Below are 23,900 nucleotides of genomic sequence, written 5' to 3'. Positions count from 1 at the left end.
CCTGGCAGTTAAGAGCCACTAAGGGTATTGGATCGTGGCACAAATGCAGCTTTTCAGGTTCCTGTCAGAATTGGCAAATACAGGAACAAGACTCAGAATTTTTGCTATTACTTCCAATGTGACATACAGCAGAAGACTTCCACCCCAAAGCAGGGTGCACATTGCACACCGTACATGAGAGACCTTCTTCCCCAGTAGAGCAGTCTCCTCCCTCCTCAGCAGTAGATCATTACAGGCGTACAGAAAGTCTAGAGCCGTTTTTGTCATTGTTTTTGCAGAGGAGTGGAGTTGCTGAAGGAAGCAGCGACTCCCTGGGTCAAAACATGTAAAAATATGGAAAAAACTGTATCAGAGCAGAGACCAGCTCTGTCTCTTCCAGCTCTGGAGCTGCCTTTTCTCTCTTGCCCTGCTTTATACATGCTGACTTCAGTGCCCTGACACACACACACATGAAGCATCAGATGGCACTGAGGAGGGAGGTTCTGACTGCAGCACAGAAACTCTGATGGTTCCTCAGAAACTCTGATGGTTCCTCTAATAGTCAGAGACTAACAGAGAGAGTTTAGGGTGGAGAATGAAAGGGGGGCATCTGAACATTTCCTTTAGGGTCTAATGCACTGGCTGCTAGCTGAATCTCTGTTGTCACAGTCTCCTGGGATATGTCTCATAGGTACGAAGCCTAAAAAAATTGATGGTACGTCACAGCTTCACAAAGACCATTGCTCTTTGGAAATGTACAGGGCAATCAGATCTGAGAATATTCATTAGGTAATCAAGTAGGTGCGATTTATTACTTGTCTATCCAAAGGCGGCCCCTGATCCACCACCTTTTTAATTTATTAATATTAGTTTCAATGCATTATTGCAACAGTTATTGCTGAAATTATGTTTGGAAGCTAACAAGAATTCTTGAGATGGAGAATCTCTAAAGTGCAGCTGTCCCCAATGCCTACTTCTGGTTTATGCATAATGAAGACTAAATGGGAATAGTTTTGAACTTGTTGATGCTGTTAAGAGAAGTGTACTGGATGGGGCTTTGCACAGTGAAATTGGCACCATAAAATGCCCCAGATTCGTGTTTCCTTTTCTCTTGTCTTTATGTCAAGCCGAAATAATTTACTACCTTGTAGAGAAGACATCTGAAGCTGAAGTCAGTCTGCAGGTGAGAAATCATTCTCCAGACCAGTGATGTTCAGCAGGGACTGCCACCCTGAGAGATGAACAGGACTTTCAAGGTCAGACAGCAAATCGACAATGTAGGGGGAATATTCATCCAGCAGGAACCTGTACCCTGCTGCAGTTTGCATGCTCTGAATCACATCACAGATTGTTAAAAGCTATAAAAACTGACTTTGCTTCTCTCTCTGCAGAAGTTTGCAGTTCAAGAATCTCTTTGAAAGCATAATGTATGAGAAAGCTGCTGCCTCCCCATCACTTCAGCACTTGTACCTTGACAGTCACCTCCTGATTCCTTTCTGGTGGGATTTTTCTCCTCCATCTCTAGGAAAGCTTTTTTTTTTTTTTTTCCTTTTTTTCTTTTTTTTTTTCCCCACCAGGACAGAAACCCCAGGGAGCACTGGCTGGAGTGAGCTGCTGCCAGTGCTTGCCTTGGTGGTGGGCACAGGAGCAGCCATGGCTGCGGCAGGAGTGGGGGTGGCCACGTCAGGACGGTAAGTGGCACGGGCCTGGTGCAAGGGCTCAGGCTTTGGGTTTGCCATGCTTGAACATCCCTCCAGGGCGGGGGAGTGGAGGTTCATGCTGTAAGGCTATATTAATGAAATCCTTCTTTACTTGTTTTCCAATTAGCCTAATTGAATTCGGATTGCTTAAAAGTGGGCACCAGAGACATTTATCTTGATGGGATGACGGCCTTGAGCTCCAGCGATCCTATTAACTGTAAGAACCCAAATCCCAGGTAGGGCAGGTCCAGCAGTAGCTCCCATGTGACCTAACGCCTTTAATCTGCTCCTCTTCCGTGCAGCTCACACACACACGTGCACATACAGCCATGTACTCATATGCACACATGCGCACAGGTGCATGCACATATATACACGTGGATTTGCACACACATGCACAAAACACACACACACATGCACACACAGACAAGCACGCACATGCAGTATCTAACTCTTTAGGTTCCAGCAGCCTTAGGAGAAAGATTATTTAGTGAAAGACCTTGGAGAAATACCTTACTTTATTGTCCTTACGAGTTCACAGAATCAAAATCCCAGACTCACAGACCGGTTGGGGTGGGCAGGCAGCTCCTGCTCCCCCCAGCCCAGCAGCCCCCCGAGCAGGGTGCCCAGCCTCACGGCCCGGCAGCTGCTGGAGACCTCCCCGAGCAGCCCCCAGCCCCTCTCTGGGCCGCGGCACCGCCCGGCACAGGAGTGCGGCCTGGCGGGCAGGGGGAGCCGCTGGGGCTCCGCTACAGGGCTGCCGCTGCGCCTGGACATGGGCAGCACTGACAGAAGCCTGCTTTTTCATCGCATCATCTCTTCAGGTATTTATGTAGATAGGTGTGTTTAGACACACTGATGTATTTATATACATCTATTTATATTAATTGAGTCAAATTGGTGTCAGCATGCTGCTTGCCTGCCCTCTGTGCTCCAGGCTCCCCGTGAATCGTCCCCAGGGCTAAGCCTAATGAGCTGTGGGGAGGCCTCAGTGCTGAGGCCCTGCGAATGCTTCACCCCTGAGAAATGCTGCACCCCTGAGGCTGATGGCAGTGCCCAGCTCTGAGGGATCCCTGCACTCCAGAGGCCACACTGGCTGCTTGGGGATGGGGGCAGCTGGGAGTGGTGCAGGCCCTGCCGTCTCTGGGGTCCGCTGGTTTCACCCCAAGCCTGCTGCCCTTGTCCACGGGTCACTGGGAGCTTTCTGTGGTGGAGGTGCCGCCTGGCAGTGGTGGTCCTGGGGTGCTGGCTGTCATGGTTGGGCACTGTCAGCCCCTCCATCCTGCCTGCAGCCCAGCAGGGCCTCAGCACCACTTCTGCTGCCTGCCACCACCACTCCTGCCTTCTAAAATAAGCACATGGCTCCTCCAGACAGCGCCCGGGGCAGCTTCCTGAATCCCCAAACAATTGTGGGAGCCAGGACAGCTTTTACCCCATAGTTCTGCAGCTGCTGTGGGAGGATGGGGACAGCTGGTGCCAGAGGGGTGAGCTGCACCGTGCTGCCCAGGGTCAGCCAGCAGGGCAGATTTGCGGCCAGGCCCTGGCCATCATGCTGACCCACACAGAGCTGCTGGGGCAATTTGGTGCAGTGGCGCTGGCCCCACCAGCCCAAGGCACACCCAGTGCCAGCCCGGGAGCAGGCGCAAGCCCTGGCAGCCCAGGGAGACGCCAGTTGGAGCGGAGGCCATGCCGGACTGAGAGTTTTTACATCTACAACACTAAAAATGGTGCCAATGGCAACCCAGGCTGCTCCAGCAGCAGATCAGATTGGCTGTGGCCAGCACCAGGGCCAGGCAGCGTCCCCTGCCATGGACGGGGTCCCTGATCCATCCCACACCAGCCCCCAGCTACCTCCCAGCCCCGCTTGCCTCTGCTAACCCTGATTTTTTTTTTTTTTGAATCTCGTTAATCACTTGTTTGGTGATTCTGACTGTACTTTCTTCTCTGACCCTTTAAACCGTGAAAATGCTGATCCTATATGTGCTGACGAACTTAATTAGCTCCTTTAAACCACCAGATGCTTTCAATAAGATTTTCTGGATGTCCCAGGCACATTTTAATTCAAAGGTCAAAAGTCTTAGACTTGTTTACTGTGGTGTTTTAGAGATAAAATAATTCACCCTGTAAAGTAACAGAACAGTGTGGAGACACCTACCAGCTTTATATAAATACAGAGGGAAGAGTGTTTTCTTGGGGACTGCGGTGGGGGAAATGTTTAATAACAGGCTTTAAAACAACTTTGCAACTCAGATTTGAGCAGTCATTGCCAAGCTTTCTCAAGAAGATTGCAAGCAGCCAAGAACCCTCCTGCACAGAGGTGTCCCATGGGCCAGCATCTGCCACCTATGCCCGCCTCTCCACTGGCAGCTCTGGCATCATGGCCATCTCCCAGCTCCACCAGCTCCCAGCAGGATGGGACCAAGCACGGTGCACAGCTGGCAGGGCAGGGACTCTCCAGCCAGGGCTGAGCCCTGCTCTGCCTCGTGGAGGCACAAGGGCAGCCTGCAGGTGCTGCCTGGATTCACCGGAGAATCCAGACGGCCAAGCAGGCAAGGCACGTGGCAGGTTCTGTGTCTGTTTGCCCCTTGGCACTGCCGCCATGCAGCTGTGGGTGACTGTTGTCCCACTCTGCAAGGAGAGGTGCTGTCCAAGTGCATGTGGCAAGCTGCTCTGGGCTGCCACAATGGGGGGACTTAAGCTGCCAGATAAAGAGGCAGGTGTTCTTCCTGTACTTAAGTCTGAGGAGACCCAGCTGTCTTCTGCATCCCTTGGAAGATCCTCCCTGTTGGTGGTGGGGCCTTCCGCAAAGTCAATCCATAGGACCACCCAATTTTTCTCCACAAAACTCTAATTTCCCAGGGCTTGGCAGAGCCACCACAGGTGGTGAAGGACATGACCCAGCACTGGCAAAGGGAAATCAGAACAGGGTGAATTGCACATCTGGAGCACACTCTGTGCTTTGTAGACCAATCTTCTGTGCTTTGGAGAAGAGAAGAGAGAGGGGAGGGGAGAGGAGAGAAGAGGAGAGAGGAAAAAAGGGAAGCAAGGAGGGAAGGAAAGAGAAAGAAAGGAGACAAATCATATTTAGTGCATTTATTCATTTTGAATGAATATTTTTACTTGTTTGGGTGGAGACAGAGAAAGAGAGAGACTTATAAACCTGTAGGAAGTTGCTACACACAATCACCTGCATATTTCATTCACAGACTATCTCTTGTAAAACTTACAAAGTACTTCATTTCACAGAATATTTGGGCTCCTCATGAGCAGCATGGTATGCATCAGCCATGTGTTAGAGCAGTATGGCCCCTGTATGGATTAGCATGCGTGGTAACTCATTGCGGTGCAAGTGCAGAGACAGGTCGATGTTCACATCTGCCTTAAGCACAGGGCTCTGCCCCACAGGGCCAGAGAGGTGTCCTGTGCTGGCCCAGGTTGCTCGGGTCTCCGGGCCAGTGGCACAGGCAGCCAGCTGGGTGCTCATATGGGGCTGGGCTGCTCTAGCTGTTACCCAGCATCAGTCCCCCTTGCTGGGGCGTGGGAGCTGTCGGGTCAGCACCCGCTTAGCTTCTCCACAGGAAAAAAAAATAACAATAAAAAAAATTTTGCTTGGTCCTGAACCTAAGGCTGTTGAAATGGGTCTGGCTTGTCCTGCGGACTCAGTCATTCAACACCAGTGAAAGACACACTTTTTCTCATGGTTTGGGTGCACTGCCTGGGCATAGTCTGCCAGGGAGGCCAGGTTTATGTTTACCTCTGCCTGGAGCTAACTTCTAGAGTAAATGCAGTGAACTATACAAGTTACATGCTGGTATTCCAAGCCCCAGAATTTGGCTCACACAGAAGCCAAGCAGAGGGGCAGTGCTGACAGCTTAGATTTGAGCTGCATTTGAAGACTGGCAGGATGCGACACTGGAGCAGCCTGGAAGAGTCTGCATTGCTTGTGGTTCGTGGTTCACTGATAGCTACCAAGCCTTGGTTTCCTGCAAAGCCCCACTCATTGCTATGTACAATGACATTATTGTCCCAAGCTGTAGCATTTTATGCTTTTTTATATGTAGTACAGAGGTGTTCAAAACCTTTTTTTTTAAAAAAAAAAAAAGTTTTGCAAAAAACATCAACATTTGAATATTGTTTTTCTTTCAAAATGTTTGAAAAAGACATTTTATTACATATATATATATATTTCCTTCTGAAAGCAGTATTAAATGAGTGATTACCTATATGTTATGCAACAGAAGCACAATTTTAATTACAAAATACACATTTAGTAGCATTTTGATCAGTTTGAAAAAATGGAAAAAGGCACATCTTTCCCCCACTTTTTATTATTATTATTTTTTTTAAGCCATCTTTTTCCCATGGAAAAATGTCATGTTAAAAAATTAGGATCATTTCTAACTTTGCACTAAGCGAGTCACAGCACTTAATTTTTTGACCCCCTGGAGGTTTTAAAGTCTCTCTCCCTCTCTTTTATATTTACATTTACTGCTATAGAGCTAAGTGCATTCTTCTGCCTGCCCTCACCCCCCACTCCCATGAGACAAGGTTGAATTCACAGCCCTGGGATAGCAGTGCCTCTTCTACATCACAGAACACTTCTGCTCAGCAGCCTGTTTCATTTCAGTGAAGGTGGCTTGTGCCTTTTCTTTGATCGCATCCATGTCCATATTCTGAATATTCTGCAACTGTCCCAGGATAGAGTCCTTGTCCTCTTCTTCTACCTGATCTTCTGCCACCATCTTCTGAAGGTCTTCTGGCAAACCCACATCATCTCCAGCCATCTGAATTTGATTCTCATCCAATTCACTCTGATACAAAACAAAATAAAAGCAGTACATGAGAGTATTTCTGCTTCCCCAGGACCTAAAGAGCCTCTTTTTTGTTCGTTTGTTTGGTTTGGTTGGTGTGGGTCCTGCCCACAGGGCAGCAGTACCTGGCACACCTTGTTAGGGTGCTCACCACTAGGCTAGTCTTTCCATGAGGCATGCGGCTGTCCCACTGCAGTTACCTCCTTGAGAAGGAAGGTGAACAGCCCAGGCTCTGCTGCCAGCATGCACAAGTTTTGTGCTGCATCTTGATTACCCTTCCCTTCAGGACTGGATGCTTTGGGTTTTGCAATTTTTCTTATATATATGTATGTATGTATGTATATAGGCAAATTAAGATACTACACTTTTAAATAAGAGGCTACTTTGTGCTCCATGTGCATGCCAGGATAGCTGTAGCTGTGAATCTGTAATGCTTTCAGGTAAAAGTAGGCGGTGTGTCAGTTTGTAGAACCCAAGCCACTGGTATTCCAGTGGCCTGCTGGAAGCTGCCCCGGAGTCAGATATATGCAGGTGCTGAGTGACGGAGGTCAACTTCCTAGAAACTGGCCACTGGAATATCATGGTAGGTGTTAGCTCCTCTGACCTAATATAGAAAGTAAACTCACTTTTTCTGCCATTTCTTTTCAGGCTATTGACAGATTGCTGTTAATCCTCCATCCGTTTCATTATATGAAAATAAGTATGGCATTTGCCTGATAGACTACTTTTTTGTTTTCATTACAGCTGGGAAGGTAAAATAAATGGCAGTTAAAAACAGTGTGAATCTGAGCTGCTAAATGACATATATTTTGCTTAAAGTAAAAATAGGTCCTATTTATAATGCAAGCCTAATAGCCACAGGGCTTTATTTGATCAGCTTTACTGCTTTCTACCTTTTGTATTAGGGAATGGATCAGCAAGTAAATTCACCGTTTAGATATTTGCATTGAAACATGTTGTAGCAACAGGGCTGTCATGAATAGATTCTTCTGCCCCAGCACTGAATTATCGACCACTATCATGCAATGGCTAACTATCGCCTACAGTTACATAACGAATAGCAGCCCCCCTCCCCGCCCCTCCCAAATCAGGTGCTCTATACACATGTATGCAACGAGGTCTGCAAAAAACTCACTCTGCTAAGGTCTACCACAGACCCACAAGTATATCAGCAGCACTTTGTTCAATACTTCAGTTTCACTGAAGTCACACTAGTTGTGAAACTTCTTTTCTACTCCTGTTCTGCAGTTTCAACCTGGAAGGTTGCTATTACTTTTGTGTTCCATATACTTTCTGTTAGGCAGCAATTAAATAACAATAATTAAAAAAAAAAAAAAAAAAGGATAATGCTCAAACTGTACAAAATTTTATATTAAAACAGAGAGCATTTCATCGGGATACCTGCCATTTTAATACCTAGACATGCTCAGGAGAATAGACTGGAAAATGGCCTGCAGCAGTTGCAATCGAGAGAGAGTAAGGGAGAGATGAGATCTGGTGATTATCAAAAACTGGTTTCAGCAAGGTTTGACACAGGCGCTGCAGTTCCCGTCTTGGCCATGCCAATGCCAAGTCCCTGTAGCAGCTCGCTGTTCTAGCAATGGGAAGGGACAGTAAATGACCTTCCCCTTTTAAGACCCTTTGCATTGGCAGAGGGGCATGAAGAAAGCTGCATTAATGCAAATAGGATTTCTGACACAACTGAGGTCTTTCTGGGTTTTCAGTGAACTGTAGAAGGAGCCTGCCCAGTTTGAGTGTTTAATATGAAGTATCTTCTACTTAGAACTTCGCACAATACAAAGGTCACACAGTGTAAGAAAACTTAGAATTACTGGAAAAAAGGTCTCCATCTTCACCAGACCATGTCTAAATCTTATCTAGGCCTTTGGTTGGCACTCCAAGTCATGACGAAGAGCAAGGGATGCCTGGCACATAATCAGAGCAACGCTGTAGTGCTGGTAAGTGGGATAATAGGAGGACTTAACAAAAGCAAGGATGGAGGTTTGGTGCACGTCTGAGAAAGCAAAAAGAGACAAGAGAAGGAACTGGTTAAGCAATTAAAAGGGCTGAGATGCAGTAGGCACTAGGCACACTTGCTTCCTGCCCGCCTGTTGAAACACTCTATCAGTGGGGCTATGTCAATTTTTCAAACAATGGCGATTTTGTTCACATTTTGTTGTGGATTCTGATGGATCCTGAGCACAGAAGAACAGGATATTTTGACACAGTTCACACATCAAAGATAAGCATTAATGCTTCATTACATCTCCAAAATGAAGCATGACAGCAGCAAAGGCCTGATATGAATAAGTAGCAATGCTGTCAGCAGGAGGTGTTTTTGAGAGTGAGAGGGGTCTTGGGTTTGCATGAATGAATGAATGCAAGGGTGAATGGAAGGATGTATATGAGCAATGGCTGTGTAGTTTCAGGCTTTTGCAAGAACAAGCAGGCTGGTATGCTTGACTGCATAGCCACTATTTACTGTTACATTTACTTGCACAGCATTATGCTTGTAATAACTATACTTCCCGTTAATCTGATTTCCCCCATTTCTTCTGAAAAATACAGAGAGGTTTATCATGACTGATGCTACTCAATCATGTAGCTAAAATGAGTAAGGAGATCTCTTGACCCTGTTGAATATGGTTTGCTGCCATCAAATCTGTGGGAGCTAGTAACAATATCCCAATCAGCAGAAGTGTTCTTTATTGATTGTGTAGCAGGAGCAACAGTTTAAGCTTTTAATCCACAAGCAATAGCTATCAGAGGAGTTTTCCTTCTGAAATTCTCCCACATCACAGTACAGGATGATAAAAAGATACTGGGCTACTTATTGAAGAAGTCTTCCTAAGCAGCCGATGACACGTTTTCTTTCCTTTAGAACTACTTATAATTTATCATCACTGCATGCTAGCATATATTTTGTGGAGAAATGGCCATATAATGCACATGAAGGCAGTGTTGGCAAGTTGAATTACTGTTTGGCATGTTTTTGCAGCAATGTCCCCTGTCCTGCTGAAGTCTGAGATGTGATGCATGGCACAGTTTGGGGTTTCAAAGTGATCTCTGACCAAAGATGAATGTATCCAGATGTGGTTGAAAGCAGCAAAATTCTGTCAAAGTCACTGAAATTCCACCTGCTTTTATCCTCTTGATATATAGCCTGGCCTTGAGTAGAGTCAATACGAGCTCCAACACAGGAGCGTTGCTCAACAGCAAGCAAAGAAGCCAGCAAGATGCACATTGCCTCTTCTTTTTTCTTCTAAAAGTTGTCAGATCTGGTTCTGTTCCTTTGTTGTTTAAATGGAAATGTTACCTTAAATACCTGATTTTACTCAGTGTTGGGGGGGGGGAGGGAGGTTGTTTTGTTGTTGTTGTTTGTTTTTAAGCCTGGTGGAAACAAGCTTTGCTTTCTCACAAGAAGAGATGAGACAGTTTTCCCAAAGAATGTTCTTAAAGTCAGGTAAATGCTGCTGCAAGCATCTGCGTACACAGTGAGCATGTAGCTCCAAGCACACACTTTCAGAAGCCCAGAGCAGGAATGCGGTGCTGGAAATGCACAATTATGTCTGTTAGTTGCAGGCAGCAGCTTGGGATCAGAGTGCAAGCAGGGTCTGCAGCTCCCTGCTGCCCCAACATGCACACAGGTGGGGACTGTACCTTGCTCAAAGCCAGGTACGGCTCCAGTAGTGATGGAGGCACTACCCTGCATCAGAATACACCCATCTTGGACCACAGACAGCATCCAGATAGGCAGTGCTAGTGGATAGGACAGGTTAGGGGGTCTCTGACAAAGCCACACAGAAAGCCCCCCTTCCCTTAGTAAACCTACAGCAGGCTGGATCGTCTGTCTCCTCGTGAATTAGCTCTCCTATCCCCATAGTCTCCATGTCTCTGCAAGTGCTCAGCCACCCTTTTAGGGTCTCTGAGAACACAGAAACAACATCTATTCCTAGCAAATTAAATATACCTCGTGCTGGTCTCTTGCCCCAAGGCCAGCTGGCCTGCAACAACCCACGGCTATGCTATTGAGCTTTTTTGCCCTACAAAACAGGGTGGTCCCATCTAACTCCCTGTTGGGAATGCCTGTCCCAGCTCCCAAACCAGCCCTGGGAACTGCCTGGGAGAGTGCCCAGGCCAAAACTGGGACAGACACTATTCTGACAATTCAGCAGCACAGATGCTGGAGCCTGAGTGCCTGGGAGTGTTCTTTGACCCCAATTATGCACCTGGTGCAGTAATGCGGGTCAATGGATCAGACTCAGCCAGATCCATTTTGTTACAGGAGCGATCCAGCTCTGAGTTCTCTGTACAAATGTGGCAGGCAGCTGTAAGCAGAAAACAGGCTGTCTATTTTTACCAAGTCTGTAAGAAAAAGTGATGAAAGCTTACTGACTAATCCCCAGTGGAGCCAAACTGTTTTCCAGCATCACTAAGCGACACGTAATTTTCCTTTTGGTTATCTTCCTGCCATAAAATTTACCTGTGCCTATACACAGAGACCCGTAGATAGGAGAACCCAGACCTGATCCTGTCTCTTGTCCCCTGCAGTGCACCAGCTGTGTGCAGAACCAGAGCTCACCGACAACTTGACCTGCAAGCAAGAGCCGCCACGAGCGATGCAGCATCATGGTGCTGACCTGGCCTCTCCCCGCGAGCCTCTCCTGTGCCATGTCCATGGCCATGCTGGGACCACAGGTAGGGGCACCGGGCAGGATGAAGTAGAAGGCAAGAAGTGAATAAAAGGGTTTTTTGTTGGGTAGTGTTTTTTGGTTGGTTGGTTCGTTGTTTGTTTGTTTGTTTTTTGTTTGTTTGTTTGTTTGTTTGTTTGTTTAAACACACATTATTACTTGCATCACTATGCATTAGCGAGGTTTTAGCATATACATTTTTGGATGACACTCCTCTGACCATAAACACAGCTCTTCAGGAAAAACACAGAGGGGATAGTGCAATTTCCAAATTTCAAATACAAGGATGCTGAAAGTAATTTGTGTTCCCACAAACACAAACTCACCAGGACCATCTTCTTTTCTTGCCTGATCTTCTCTATTGCACTTACTTGTAATTACTGAATCTTTCCTGATTCTGGAAATGAAGTTTCTCAAGTTCCATAGTTAGTGGAGTTGCCCAGTCTAGTCCCACACTACTAGTATTTTAGATGAAAGCCTTCCTCTAAACAAAACTAAACTAGATGAGATCAAATCACTAGCTTGCAAAACATAGCATATGGTGGAACATCTCTTTTCACCCTATCTTAGATACCAGATTTATGCTAAGGTGACCCTGCCCTGCTGTGTGTGTAGAAAGCAGTTTACAAGAAAGCAAGTGGAATGAAATCAGCTGGCATGAATGTTCAAAATGGATGTTCAAACAAGTGGTAAAAATGCACTTTGTTTTGTATGGAGGTGATGCACTGAGTACTCTGCAGAGGCAAAAGTTGTCCACAGACTAAATGTCTCACGGCTAAAAACATCTTTCTGATGACAAACCTAAGTTGACAATTCTGTTAATAGGATTAGGTTCATTAAGGGACTGCTTTCTCTTATAAATGTGTCCCAGATAGCATGGAGTTTTAGATTTTGAACTGAAAAGGGGGCCCTGCTTAGTTCTGAGTTTCATGCTTTCATTTGCAATGTGTGCTAGTGAATGATACTGGCAATATTCAGAGTTTCTATCCCTTAATGCGCTACCTGATATGACTTGCAATTTTCAGAATAACTAATGTAGCTGGTCTACGTTATCACAAGTCTGAGAGCATTTTGCTGGCATAATTTTGTGTCATAGAATTGATTTATATTTTTTTTTTCAGGGACATACGCTATGTATGTAATAATATCTTTCTTTTTTTTTCCTGTTTTCATAAATGGTGGTGAAAAGAAAGGAGACCTTCATGCAATAAATGTAGAAGTATTTTCTATAAGTAGAAAAAAAAAAATTGAAAAGAAAAGCATGTCCTACTAAATTACTTGAAACCACTGAAAATCAGAGAAGCAAAGTATATGCTTAATAAATTCTTTGCTGGCTTAGAGCTCCTGTCCTACCTGAGAGGCAGGTCCTCTTGTTACTGAAGCTATGCTTAGTGTGTACCACAGACAAATCCTGCTGGAGACGGGGCAGGCCACTGCTGCATGCCCTGGGCATGATGAGGCAGCAGCGCACTGGTAGGAGGTCAGCCAGGGGCAGCTGCAGAGACCTTATCACCCTCCCAGAACTGGAGAGAGCACTGCAGATGGGAGACTTCCAAAACCACAGACACCTTGCTCCGCTGGCTTTTATGCGAGAGCTGGGTATGTGGTTATGCTTAAGCCTTTGAAAGAAGCATTTTTTAGGGCCTTACGGAGTGTGAAGAGGATGTGGGGAAAAGCTGTTCAGTAGCTGTCTCAGCACATGCTTCCAAAAAGGAAAACAAAGCATAACAAATGATCTAGTGTGATTTTACTACATGTCCACTATCTAGACTAATGTCTAGAAATTTAGGCCAACAATCCAATCAACCACTTAAAATCTTGTACTTCCCTGTTTTGCATAATTAATCTTTCAGTAATTAAACTCACCCCCAGGATATTTTTTTCCTCTTTCTGTTCTTGTCATTCTGCTGAGTACCTGCAGCCCAGAACAAATGGTATATTGCAGCTGATTAATACAGAATAGCATGGAGGATGCTCCTTATATCCCATGTATGACACTGGTCATGCACAGAGCTAACATATATGCACATTTCTCCAGGCATATCTCTGTCTCTTCTGGCTGGACATTCTGTTCAGAGGGACTCTCAAGATGAGTTATGTTTGGCTAGACTTTCCGACGCCAGGCTATAGCTGTGAGCAGCTGCCTACTGCTCCCTAGCACATTCCCTGCAGAAACAAAAAATCAGCTTTATTCACACAGCATGTATCCTGCACGTTCCTCGGGCCCTGTGCTGTGTGCAGGCAGCATGCACAGTCTGTCTGTCTGTCTGACTGCCTCATCAGGACTGCACGACTGAGCTGAGGCGCTCAGTGGCTTTGGCTCAGCCCAGGCTGGTCCGATGGCCTGCAGACGGTCTGTGCAGTCTGTAGGAGGTACGCAGGTCTGGTACCTGCTGGAAACATCAGACTACACAGTGCAGACATGTATGTCTATTTAAAGGGACACTCAGCCATAATACCAAGACCTCTGGGCAGTGAAAAAGAGTAAAGTGTAAGTACAAGTACAAGTACAAGTAAGCGTGTGGCCTTGGGAGCAACCTGCAGAAGGCCAATCATACTTTGATTTAAAGGGGTCACTTATATGAGAAGCAATAGGCGTGGCAGAAGTCCTCCATTTTTGAAAATGACAAAATGTCTTCAGATAATTTTAAAAGCCCAATGCCCTTACAGAGAGTTTGTTGATCTGAAATGAGTTTTTATGTAATACTGTATTCATTGTAAATTTACGTATGAAAGCTTTGTTCAACATTTATACATTTGGAGGGAAGGGTGAGTGGAAGTAGCTTAGGCGAGGCTTTCTCCACAGAATATTTTCCCCTGATTTTTTTTTTTTAATCGTTTGTTTGTTTTTTGTTTGTTTGTTTGTTTGGTTGGTTGGTTTTGGTTGCAAAAAGACAAGTTTTTAAAAGCTAGAGAAAAAAAAATATTTTTCACCTCAGATTATGAATGAGGCCTGCCAGACTGGTTAAATACAAATGGTGTGATTTTATCTAAGTCACAAGATTCATTCATTTTTCAACCAAATTGCAAAGTTTGCCTTTAGGTTCAAGCAAATAATTGTGATTTCACATAAGAGTGATGTAGTTTTATGAAAATGGCACTAGAGGGCCTTCGACAGCTCAGGGTTAGACACAGCATCTACCACCTCATAGAAGAAATACATTATTTATAACTGGTGTTTACATTATATAATCACTTTCTGAGCCTAGGTTTCCTGATTTGTTTCCTAATTTGTAATTGTTTCACTGCTAAATCCTTTACTTCTGGCATTTCTGATGTTTTAGTAGGTAATTCTTTAAACAGTACATCAGAGATGGTTGCAAACGTTTTAGTATTTAGTTGTGCTTTCCACAGAAAACGCATACCTATTTAATTTTATTCCTTACACACTCTAGGATAGTTTTTAAAATTACTCAGTTACATTTGACTTTGATCCCAGTACAGGGATCAGGCCAGGTAATGTGTCTGAGGGGCTAGCAAGCTGAGGCCAAAACTGCAGTAAGGACTGCTTATATCTAATCTAAATCTCCCCTCTTTCAGTTTAAAGCCATTCCCCCTTGTCCTATCCCTACACCCCTGACAAGGAGTCCCTCCCCAACTTCCCTGTGGCCCCCTTTAAGTACTGGAAGGCCACTGTAAGGTCTCCCCGGAGGCTTCTCTTCTCCAGGCTGAACGACCCCAACTCTCTTGGCCTGTCTGCATAGGAGAGGGGCTCCAGTCCTTGATCATCTTTGTGGCCTCCTCTGACTCACTCGAATACATCCATGTGCTGGGGACCCCAGTGCTGAACACAGTGCTCTAGGTCTGTAGCCATGCAACCTTGCATTTTTCTTCCTCACTTCAGTAAAACACTTTCCTCTGGTAGACATCAGAAGACATTATTGAAGCTTCAGCCTTGCACAAGCACTTTGCAATGCTTCTGCTTTGACAAAGTTAAAATTGCAGGACTCGGCAGCTCCTGGGAAGGTTTTTCTTTCAGCTTTTCTTTAAGTTGGGTCACCACTAGCCTTGGGGTGACTCAGTGTTCCCTGCTGTTACGTGACCTCTGTGATGGCAACCCTGAGCAATCACAAATGAAATACCCTGGGGTATTAATAGTTTATTAGTGGAGAATATTTTGAGTGTGTTGGACTTCCTCTTCATAATTAATCCCATTGCTACTGCTTAATTAATATAGAAACGGAGAAGTTTCATGGGTAGTTCTCAACCTTGACCAGGGCCATCATCCCAATTAAATATCTCATCCCAGAACAGAAAGGGCTGGAAAATGTGGGCTACTTACTGCTAGAATATTGTAATTACACTGGTATAATAAGAAAAATTCTATCTACCTGGGCTCAAAATCAATGAAGAATATGGGTTCTTAATTTTCTTGAAATTCCTTGGAGTTTATCACCTGAATACCTTTGCAGTTATGCATCACAGAGCAAGAACATAGGACTTTAGTTAAACACAACTGAGTTCATCCCATTTGGAAGCTGAGTGACATGACAAGGGCCACCAAAACACAGAGAAATCCATATCTTCATGTGACTGACAGACCAGCAAGCTCCAAAATCTGCTGACTGCAGGAGAGGCAAAAAAAAAAAAAAACAAAAACACAGAGACCACACAGATCACAAGGTCGTAACAATATTTGTGAAGGTAAAAGCAAACAAGGAAATCCAGGCAACAGCCAGGAGGCATTTTCAGGAAGCGTTTGCTCAAATGACAAAATTTCAGTAAGTCACTGAAGTTGTATTTCACATAACTGTACCTGAAGCACATCTTAAGGAAGCTGGAAGAATAAATCTCTTAAGAAATCCTTTGCAAGCATTGAAAGAGTAACCAGGCTAAGAGCAGTTTAATAGCATATAAACCACTAGTGCTCAGGCTCAGTAATTCCTGGGAGAACTCACATGACTTTTTAACAATAGGGGAATAAGGAGGCTACACAAACTTGAGTCTGCAAAGCCCTTCCAGAAGTGACCTTTACTCAGTGCCACTGCACAGGCCCGAGCCCAGGGAGAGGCGCAGCCTGAGGTCAGCAGAGGGAAGGCTGCCTGCAGGGCAGCAGGCTGCAGGAGTGCAGCCACTGCTGTTTGTGTCAGGACGAACCCAGGGAAGGGAGTGCTTCCTGAGCTTCCCCCCTTCACCCAGTAAATCTGCCAGGCCAACAACAGCAGCTGGAGAAGCTGTGTCATGGACACCTCATGCAGAGCCGCAGTGCTTGCTAGGCTGAACCATAGATGAGAAACCAGAGCATAGAATGAATAAATGTTATGCATGTGCATAGTAGAGAAATTCAGTAAGCTCAAGACACAAATATTCTTCTCCCTCCTTGTAAGAGTCCAAACTACACAGTCTCTGGGAACTATTTATAACACTGCTTAAGACAGCATTGATTCAAGCAAAGACAAACTTCCTTGTTCTCCAGGAGACATCGAAGCCTTTTGGTGCATTGATTTCCTCACTGCAGTGCTCTACAGTGCCTGATAAACAAGGCCAAAAGTTGCAAAGCTATTCAGATCTTCTGCTCTTCACTGTCCTGTCAGTAAGACTTGAGATCACAACCTGATCTCTCCTCTTAAAACCAAGCTGGCAACGAACCCAGAAATTTGGGACACCCCAGCGTCTCACAAAATTCAGATTCAAGCTCAAGTTTGTGAGCATAGAGTGAAAGATGGGATTGTTCTGCTAATTCCAGCTAAAGCAGAGTATAAGAACCAGTGTTTTATGGATTAGGGGTGGAATGCTTCTCGCCTAACTTCAGCTAGTCTAACGTAGCAATGTGACCCCTTCTGTGGGAGGCATGCATCACTGGGAGGTGAACCAACTCCACCTTAAACACCTATCTGGAGGTTTGGCTAGATGAGGTTTCGTGCTCATTTCTTTCCATTGATGACAGAGTCCCTGAGTGGCTGTATTGCATCAAGTGCTAATTTTTTTAGCAGCTAAGTGTACATATGATGGATTCTTCACCTTCCTCCATTTTAATTAACCAGAAAAACAATGAGAAATACTGACCAGAAAATAAATAGTAACGACTCGGAGCTGGCAGGCAAGTAGCAGTAATATAAGCAAGCTCCAAAACTGCTAAGAAGAAAATGCTTCCTTGGGGGATATAAATTAAATTTTCAAAAACACTAACATTTCTTGGCAGCAGCAGTTCTGAGCAAACACTGTTCCATACTACTGCTTTCCTGCCTGTTGAAGAAGCCTATGAAATAAACATAAAAACAATCTTTCAAAGCACAGAATCCCGAGTTATTTTCTCTGTGTTGGAGCAAACAGTGCAGCGTACTCTGGATAAAATGGAAAAGCATAACTAATGGACAACACCCACATGCCAAAAAACCCTTGGTTGAACTAACTCATAGGCTTTCAATTCTGTGGCCCAGAGAACAGTCTCAAATTTTAGGGAGTCCCTAAGTGCACGGTAGTAATTTGCACACATGAGTCTTCAGTTACATCTTCAAAATGAATGGGAACTAAATGTAACTTCAACTTTACAGATGTTTGAGTAGAGCACCATTAAATGCTTCAGGATGACAGGGAGATATTGCATGAATTGGAAAACTATGTTCCTTGTCCTTTGGGGAAAAAAAAAAAAAAAAAAACAAAAAACGGGGGGTGGTATTTCATATTTTCACTGTATATTCAAAGGAATTTAGACAACAAAAGTCAGAGCTTAGGGCACAGGGATGGGATTCATCTAATCTAACAACTATGAACAACTGTAAGAATACAGGTATCTAACCTAACATCAGCACTCAGGCTTCCACTAGTGATTGAAACTTTCTGTGGAACACTTTTGATTTCATCTGCTGTTTAGAAATAGTGTATTATTGTTCTCTATTTACTTCCTTTACAGTGGTCACGAATTGACACATCTCCATTGCATCCCCTCACAGGCACGTTTAACCGATGCTTGTGCCAAGGCCATTCGAAACTGCAGATTGCTTTTGTTGTTCTCCTATCATTTTGAGACAGAGTGATTAAAACTGCATTCCAGTTTCAAGTTGTTAAAGACTGCTAATGTAACCTAATAATGTTTTCTGATTTTGGTGTCTATCCCTTTCCTAATGATTCTTGAAATTTCTATTTTCCCTTGGACACCAGTGAGGACTCCTCTGATGTTTTCTGTGACTCATTTGCAATGACTTTGAGATCTCTTTCTTGACTGGTAGCAGTTCATTTGAAACCACCCATCCATAACACACAGAGATAGGGCGGGTATAACACACAGAGATAGGGCGGGTTTTTCTTCTTCTTTCACTACTCTTGCAGTGCACCTCATGCAGCGTTTCACTGCCCATTCACTCACTATCATTATCGTTTCCTGTAACTGCTTAAGCAAGTTTTAATTTCAACACCCTTAACACTTCTGCACATTGAACTCCCTCAGCTAATTACTGAATATGTTAAACAGCTCAGATTTTTCGCAAAATCTTATTGCTTACCCTCTCCATTGTGAGGACTCATCATTACTGTCCTTTTTCTCCTAGCTTTTGAATATTTAGTACTTCATGGACCTTCCTTCCTGTTCCACCACAGTTTGTTTTTTTCAAAGAGCCTCTGGGGAAGGAATTTGACCAAAGGTGTATATATATATTTTTTTTTTAATCTAAAACTAATCATTTTCACCTTTATAATTAGTCATCTCATCAGAGCATGGTGATCAATTTGAAAGGTTGGGCTGTCTGATACAAAGGTCTTTTTACTCTTCTTCCCATCACATGATTTTTGTCCATATATCTGTTAGCTATCTTTGGTAGTTTTCCCCGTTTTCCCCACATTTCCTTTAAATAAGTTAGTTACTGATTTATTTTCCCATCTATATCTTATGGAGCCTTTTTTTTTTTTTTTTTTTTGAAAACATGTTCACATTTGCCACCTTCTGAGATTCAATGGCAGACAGAGTACCTCGGTAAGTGTGGCCATTCATAATCTGAAAGTCCTTTACAACTCTTGGGTAAATACCCCGTGGCCCTGGAGTACTGTGCATGGTGTAACAACCTCCTCTGACAACCCTGAGTGGAGAAAATTCCTCTGATTCACTCCCACAGAAGAGACTGACTGACTGTTCGCAACTTAAATTGCCACCTGGGCTTTCTGCCACGACCCAGAAGTTATCACGGCTGCTTCCTGCTTTTAACAAACCTCCAGATTTCAGTTGTTTGCAGCTTCTGATATCTATCTCTATATATTTGTTTTGTTTTGTTTTGTTTTCTGGGAATACTTTGCAAAATAAGGCAGCAATAAGGAAAAGCAGCACTGAAGAAAAAAAGAATGGACTGTTTGCCCTACTTGAAAGACGATAATACAAATGAGCACTCAGAAGTTTGGAGAGTTCGAGTGTACAGCTTGTAGAAGAGTTTTCAGTAGTTTTGCTTATTTACTTTCTGGTTTATTATTATATATATTTTTTATTTAACTGGTGTATGTTGCTGATTTAAGAACATATGTACTAGCTGCAAGGCTCAGTCAGACCAGATGTCCAGCTTGCCCGGTCTCCTATTTCAGATCTGACATTACAGAGATTACTACAAGAATCTTTCCATTTAATTCATCTACTGAGCAGGAAAAAAGGGGTCTAAAACCAGCAGCCACTAGGAAAATCCATAGCTGTGGCCACCTTGGCTTCTGTACTGAGCTGCAGCAAGGATCTTGCTAACGAAGGCAGTTGGCTGCTTTCGGAGTTCTGCACGGGCGCTGTCTGCTCTAAAAACAGCCACTGAGGTAGGTGAAGTCACAAACTACAGGCTTACCTTAGGGAGTCTGTACTTTTCTCTCAGATGAACCCTCAGACAGGCTCTCTCTGCCTTTTTCTGTGCAAAGGCTGCATCTCTTTCCATCCTGGAAATCAGAAAGGATAATAAAAAAAAATTAAAAAGGAAAAAAAAAAAGTTTCTTCAAGATACTGATGAAATACTGTCTGTTACAATGGCAGAAGTTATTCCTGAAGTCATGTAACTTGCTCGCAGGCACAAAAAGAGTGATAACAACAAAGTGATGCTCAGGGGCTCAAATTCCTGAATCCCAAGCTTACTCTCAGTGCACCTCTCTTAAGTACTATGAAGAATGAAATACTGCTTGTCTGGAGTTTGTGTCAGTACAGGCTGTTATCGCTCACTGTAGCAATTCTAATACACAAAGCAGAAAATTTATGCTTGTTCCTTGTTTATCCCACCAGGTGCACTTACAGTGATGGCAATGTTCCTGTTCTGCAAGCAGGACATTCTTCTAGCTTGGAAACCCATGGTAGAGTGTTTTTTCTAGGTCAGACCAAAAAGTTCACCTATCCTAGAGTCCTGTCTACAACAGTGGACAGTGGCAGACAAAGACAGAATTTAAGAGCAGGATAGGCATCCTGTATCATAACCGTCCAGCTTCCTAAATTCATTAGTTTAGGGACTGCTGGAGCTGGAAATTGGCCCTACATCATCTTCAATAGCTTTGGATGGCTTTTGTCATCTGTAAATTTTCCCAGTCTTTTCTTAATCATTTATTGCTCCAGAGCATCCTATAACAACTAATTCCACAGCTTCTCTCTGTGGAAAAGTGCTTCTTTTGCCTGTGATTTTATAAAATGCTTTAATTCAATTCAAAGATTCTTCATAAAAATTCTTTGTTAGATTACTTAGATATTTATTTCAAAATGTATGTTGTCAAAGATGATTTCTGGTAATATTTGATATCATTCACCTTCCCACTTTTTTTTTTTCTTTTTTTTTTTTTTTGTTGTTTTTTTTTGTTTTGTTTTGTTTTGGTTTGGTTTTTTTTTTGTTTGTTTGTTTGTTTTGTTTTGTTTTTTGTTTTTTCAGAAGAAGCTTCATAGAAATTCTCAGGCAAAATTGTTTTGTTCCAGTATAGATATTTTATCATGTTGAAAATTTGTCATGTTGGAATGAAATATTACCTTTCCTCTGCTTCCACAGAAGAGTTTTTGCATCACTCTTCCTCTCTCTCATTTTTTAAAAGAACTAGTTCACATCAACTGCAAGCCATCTTAAACTTCTTTCATCCAGTAATAGATGGGATGATTGGGAAAAGGGTTTTTTTTTTGCACTTCCTGCACATTTTTGCCTTCTTTCTCAACCTTCCTCTTCTCCTGTCCATTCCTTCTCCACAGGAGCCCTTACTGGCCCAGGCTGGTGTTGGGATATGTTCCCACAGGGTAGTGCTCCCTGCGATGTTACAGATCCCTTTGGGTGCTCTGTGAGGCTCGGGGGAAGGAGGGGATTTTCTATTTAGGTAGATCTGAGCTTTTCACTTGTCCTGGCATCACAGGAAGACTTGGCAATCTTCCACCGTTGCCTGGGCCCTGATCTTACACCCTGTTGTTCTGGAGGATTTAGTTATTCCCAGGAACGTGAAGATTCGTGGCTACAGGAAACAGATACAGGGGTTGTTGCATGACAGCCAGGAGCTGATGTACAGCACAAACTGGTGCCCCCCCCCCCCTCTTGCTTTTAAACTCTTGTGGTGCTGGAGACAAACTCTAGAACCATGCTGGAAACTGCTGGCACAAGCCAGCTGTTTGTCTCTGCATATCACACACTTTGCTGAGAAACAGCAGTCCTTGAATTTTTGTGGGTTAGTCACAAAACAAAACAAAACAAAACAAAACAACAACAACAACAACAAAACAAACAACAACAAAAAAAGACAGGACAGTCATGTATCAAGGTGCCTGAGTATGACTCCAGCAAGGCACTTTACATCCCTGACCTCCACTCTGTACAGCTGAAAGCTGGGTAAAATCCAGACAGCCCTTGAGCAGATGTTCTGCCTGTGCCGAACATTTCTGACACACATTTACATAACCACACAGCATGTGCTATCCTCAGCCACATCTTCTCTCTGAAAGTACTGCAGATGTTCCTACTGTAGTTCCAAATTGTACTTTCAGAAGTGCTCCGGCAGTGACTCCTCAATACATTTCTGTATGTAACAGACATGCCACACTTGAAAACTTCATACAAATAATAGTTTTTCCTGCATTCTTCCCATTCCAGGAATCCTGGTTTGACTCTGTCTCTTTCAAATATCCTGTGACAAAAAGACATAGCAAAACATTCTGCATTTTATTCAAAAGTGAGTATTACCCACTCAAGGTTTTATGATAGAAACAGCTGCTGCTAAATACAGACCTGGATACCTCAAATTCCGTCAGTCATTAGCCTTTCACCTATAATCATCTTACGTGAAGGATTTACACAACCATTATGTAATTGATCATTAGAAGAACAGATGCACCTGAGATTTAAAAGTCAATTGTTTTCTTATAAAGAAAGCAATTATAAATTATGCATGATTTGACTTACACTAAAAGTCCTTTATTTTACTTCTGTTTTGATATTGGAACATAACAAGGGGTGAAGATTATAACTACAGGAAAAAAAAAAATTACATTCATGACATTTAATCATCTGAAAAGTTCTGCTTTATTCAAGTAGATTTTAGGAAAAGTAACTAAAAATGCAACTAGAAGAAATAACCATCTTAAAACTTATGTCTAGATAGATATTAGCTGTTTTACATAGCACTCATTACTTTTTCTGTGTCTGCCATTATAAACATGGACCAAGAAAGAACTATACATGTAAAGTGTACTACACATGGAGTTCTAGGAGAGCAAATCATATGGATTTTAAAATCAACTACTACAATATAACCACCTTTGTACATGTGAAAAAAGTGTTATATATAAGGCAACTCCAATTAATCCAACACATCAAGCTGTGGTGAGAGCAGGAGAGTGTAGGAAAGAGTTGTAGGATGAGGGGGGAGAAGGAGGAATACAATAGTTTATCATTTACAGTTGGTGAAGTTTTTTTTTGGAAAGCTTCTCCAAAAAAGACTTTTCTGCTAAATATATATATATATATATATATATGTTTGAAGCCCTAACCCTAGGAATGTCTGTCTTCTTCTTGGGTTATTTTTACCTGCACAAAGTCACAAAGAATCAGCCCCATACTGGTAATAAGGATCAGGTACTCACTTCTCCTCAACCACTTGCTTTTGATATTCCTCATACTCCTCTCTGGTCATTCCTGCAGCGGCTGCTGGGTCGGAAGGAGTGCTTTCTTCCTTGTTTTCTTCCCCTCCACCTCCAAGTCCCAAATTCTTTACCTGGTTGCTCAACATACTTTTCATTAGGAAGGCCATCCTCTCCTCAAGAAAAAAAAAAAAAAAAAAAAAAAAAAAAGCTACAAGAAAAAGCCAAGCCAAACAAAAAAATGTTTTCAAAACTGACAGTCATAAGAGAGTTTCTACAGCCACAGCGGCTCTTCAAGGGCACAGCACTAGTGAAACGTGAATGCCAACACCAGTTTGTCAGCCATAATCTGGATTAAAGAGTGAACTCCTTAATATCTAGAGGCAGATGGTTCAGATTACTCAAAAAAAAAATCATTAGATGCAGCTACCTACTTTTTATATTAATACCGTAAGCTAATTATATATATATGTGTGTATATATATATATAAAAATTATTGTGTGCAACATCCCTTTGACATCTTCCATCTCAAAACTCTCACAAAGACCAAAAAATTTTCCAAGGAAACAATCAATGTGAAATAAAAGCCTGGTTGACTAAATGGCTATAATAAAACTACAAATTCTGGGCTACTGAGCAGAAAATCCTTTGAGGTTTACACAGTCCAATGAGATTTGAAAACTGGAATTCTTCATTAAGAAAAAAAAAAAAAAAAAAAAAAAAAAAAAAAAA

The 23,900-nt window shown here is 43.2% G+C and overlaps 1 protein-coding gene across 1 annotated transcript; it reads right to left on the bottom strand.

The window, feature by feature from the left end:
* Window positions 1-6,262: 6,262 nt before the first annotated feature.
* CPLX4 (complexin 4) lies at window positions 6,263-23,337 on the bottom strand. The gene is made up of 3 exons (XM_032206581.1): window positions 23,171-23,337; window positions 19,932-20,019; window positions 6,263-6,490 (listed from the first exon to the last, which is right to left on the bottom strand). The coding sequence occupies exons 1-3, from the start codon at window positions 23,335-23,337 to the stop codon at window positions 6,263-6,265; spliced, it is 483 nt and encodes a 160-aa protein (XP_032062472.1).
* Window positions 23,338-23,900: the final 563 nt, after the last annotated feature.

Source organism: Aythya fuligula, chromosome Z, assembly GCF_009819795.1.
Source record: "Aythya fuligula isolate bAytFul2 chromosome Z, bAytFul2.pri, whole genome shotgun sequence".
Classification (NCBI taxonomy): Eukaryota; Metazoa; Chordata; class Aves; order Anseriformes; family Anatidae; genus Aythya; species Aythya fuligula.
The sequence above is the reverse complement of the archived record's forward strand: the minus strand, read 5'-3'. Positions and strand labels throughout refer to the sequence as shown.